This window comes from Mandrillus leucophaeus, unplaced genomic scaffold, assembly GCF_000951045.1.
Source record: "Mandrillus leucophaeus isolate KB7577 unplaced genomic scaffold, Mleu.le_1.0 Scaffold4, whole genome shotgun sequence".
NCBI classification, from domain to species: Eukaryota; Metazoa; Chordata; class Mammalia; order Primates; family Cercopithecidae; genus Mandrillus; species Mandrillus leucophaeus.
In genome coordinates, this window is record NW_012104253.1 from 2,063,651 (window position 1) to 2,064,494 (window position 844).

The following is an 844-nucleotide window of genomic DNA, read 5'->3' on the forward strand; positions in this document are numbered from 1 at the left end:
CCTGCCACAATGCCCGGCTAATTTTTTTGTATTTTTAGTAGAGACGGGGTTTCACCGTGTTAACCAGGATGGTCTCGATCTCCTGACCTTGTGATCCACCCGCCTCGGCCTCCCAAAGTGCTGGGATTACAGGCGTGAACCACTGCGCCCAGCCAATCAAGATTTCAACATTAGGCATGTTTACCTATGATGGTTTGAAGTGACCTTTAATTTGCTCAGACTTTGGTTGAAAATAATGTATACTCTGCTCTTGTGAGAGCAAAGTACGTAGGGCCCACATCCAGGAGAACACAAACAGAGATCAAAGAAGACGTACTTTCTCAGCACGTGTGTGAAGAGCCCATCTGTCCATTCCCTGGTGTTGGGGTCCAGGGTTCCGTAGAGGTGGTCTTTGCTGATGGCCTTGGGGTCGATGATATGGGCCACACCTTCCACACCCTCGAGTCTTTCCAACGCCTTCAGCAGGACACGCCAGGCCATGCTCTTCCCACTTCCCGAGGGCCCCACCATCATCAGGCCATGATTGATCTGGGTGATCTGATAGAGCTGGAGAACCTGCAGGGCCCAACAGACCAGCACAGTGACCATCCCAGAGGAGGAATGGGGCCAGCTCCTCGCTCAGCCACCTCTGTGAAAGTCAGCAAGAAACATTACGTGTGGACTTCATTTTTTTTTTTTCTGAAACGGAGTCTCTCTCTGTCGCCCACACTGGAGTGCAGTGGCATGATCTCAGCTCACTGCAAGCTCCACCTCCCAGGTTCCAGTGCTTCTCCTGCCTCACTCCCCCGAGTAGCTGGGATTACAAGCACCTATCTATGGATTCTCTTTTTTTTTTTTTTTTTTT

General features: G+C 50.7%; 1 protein-coding gene across 1 annotated transcript in view; it reads right to left on the minus strand.

Moving 5' to 3' along the window:
- DYNC1H1 (dynein, cytoplasmic 1, heavy chain 1) overlaps positions 1-844 on the minus strand; it is a 100,611-nt gene that overhangs the window by 49,276 nt on the left and 50,491 nt on the right. Inside the window, 1 exon segment of the mRNA XM_011991795.1 lies at positions 297-555. Coding sequence (XP_011847185.1) covers positions 297-555 — 259 coding nt within the window.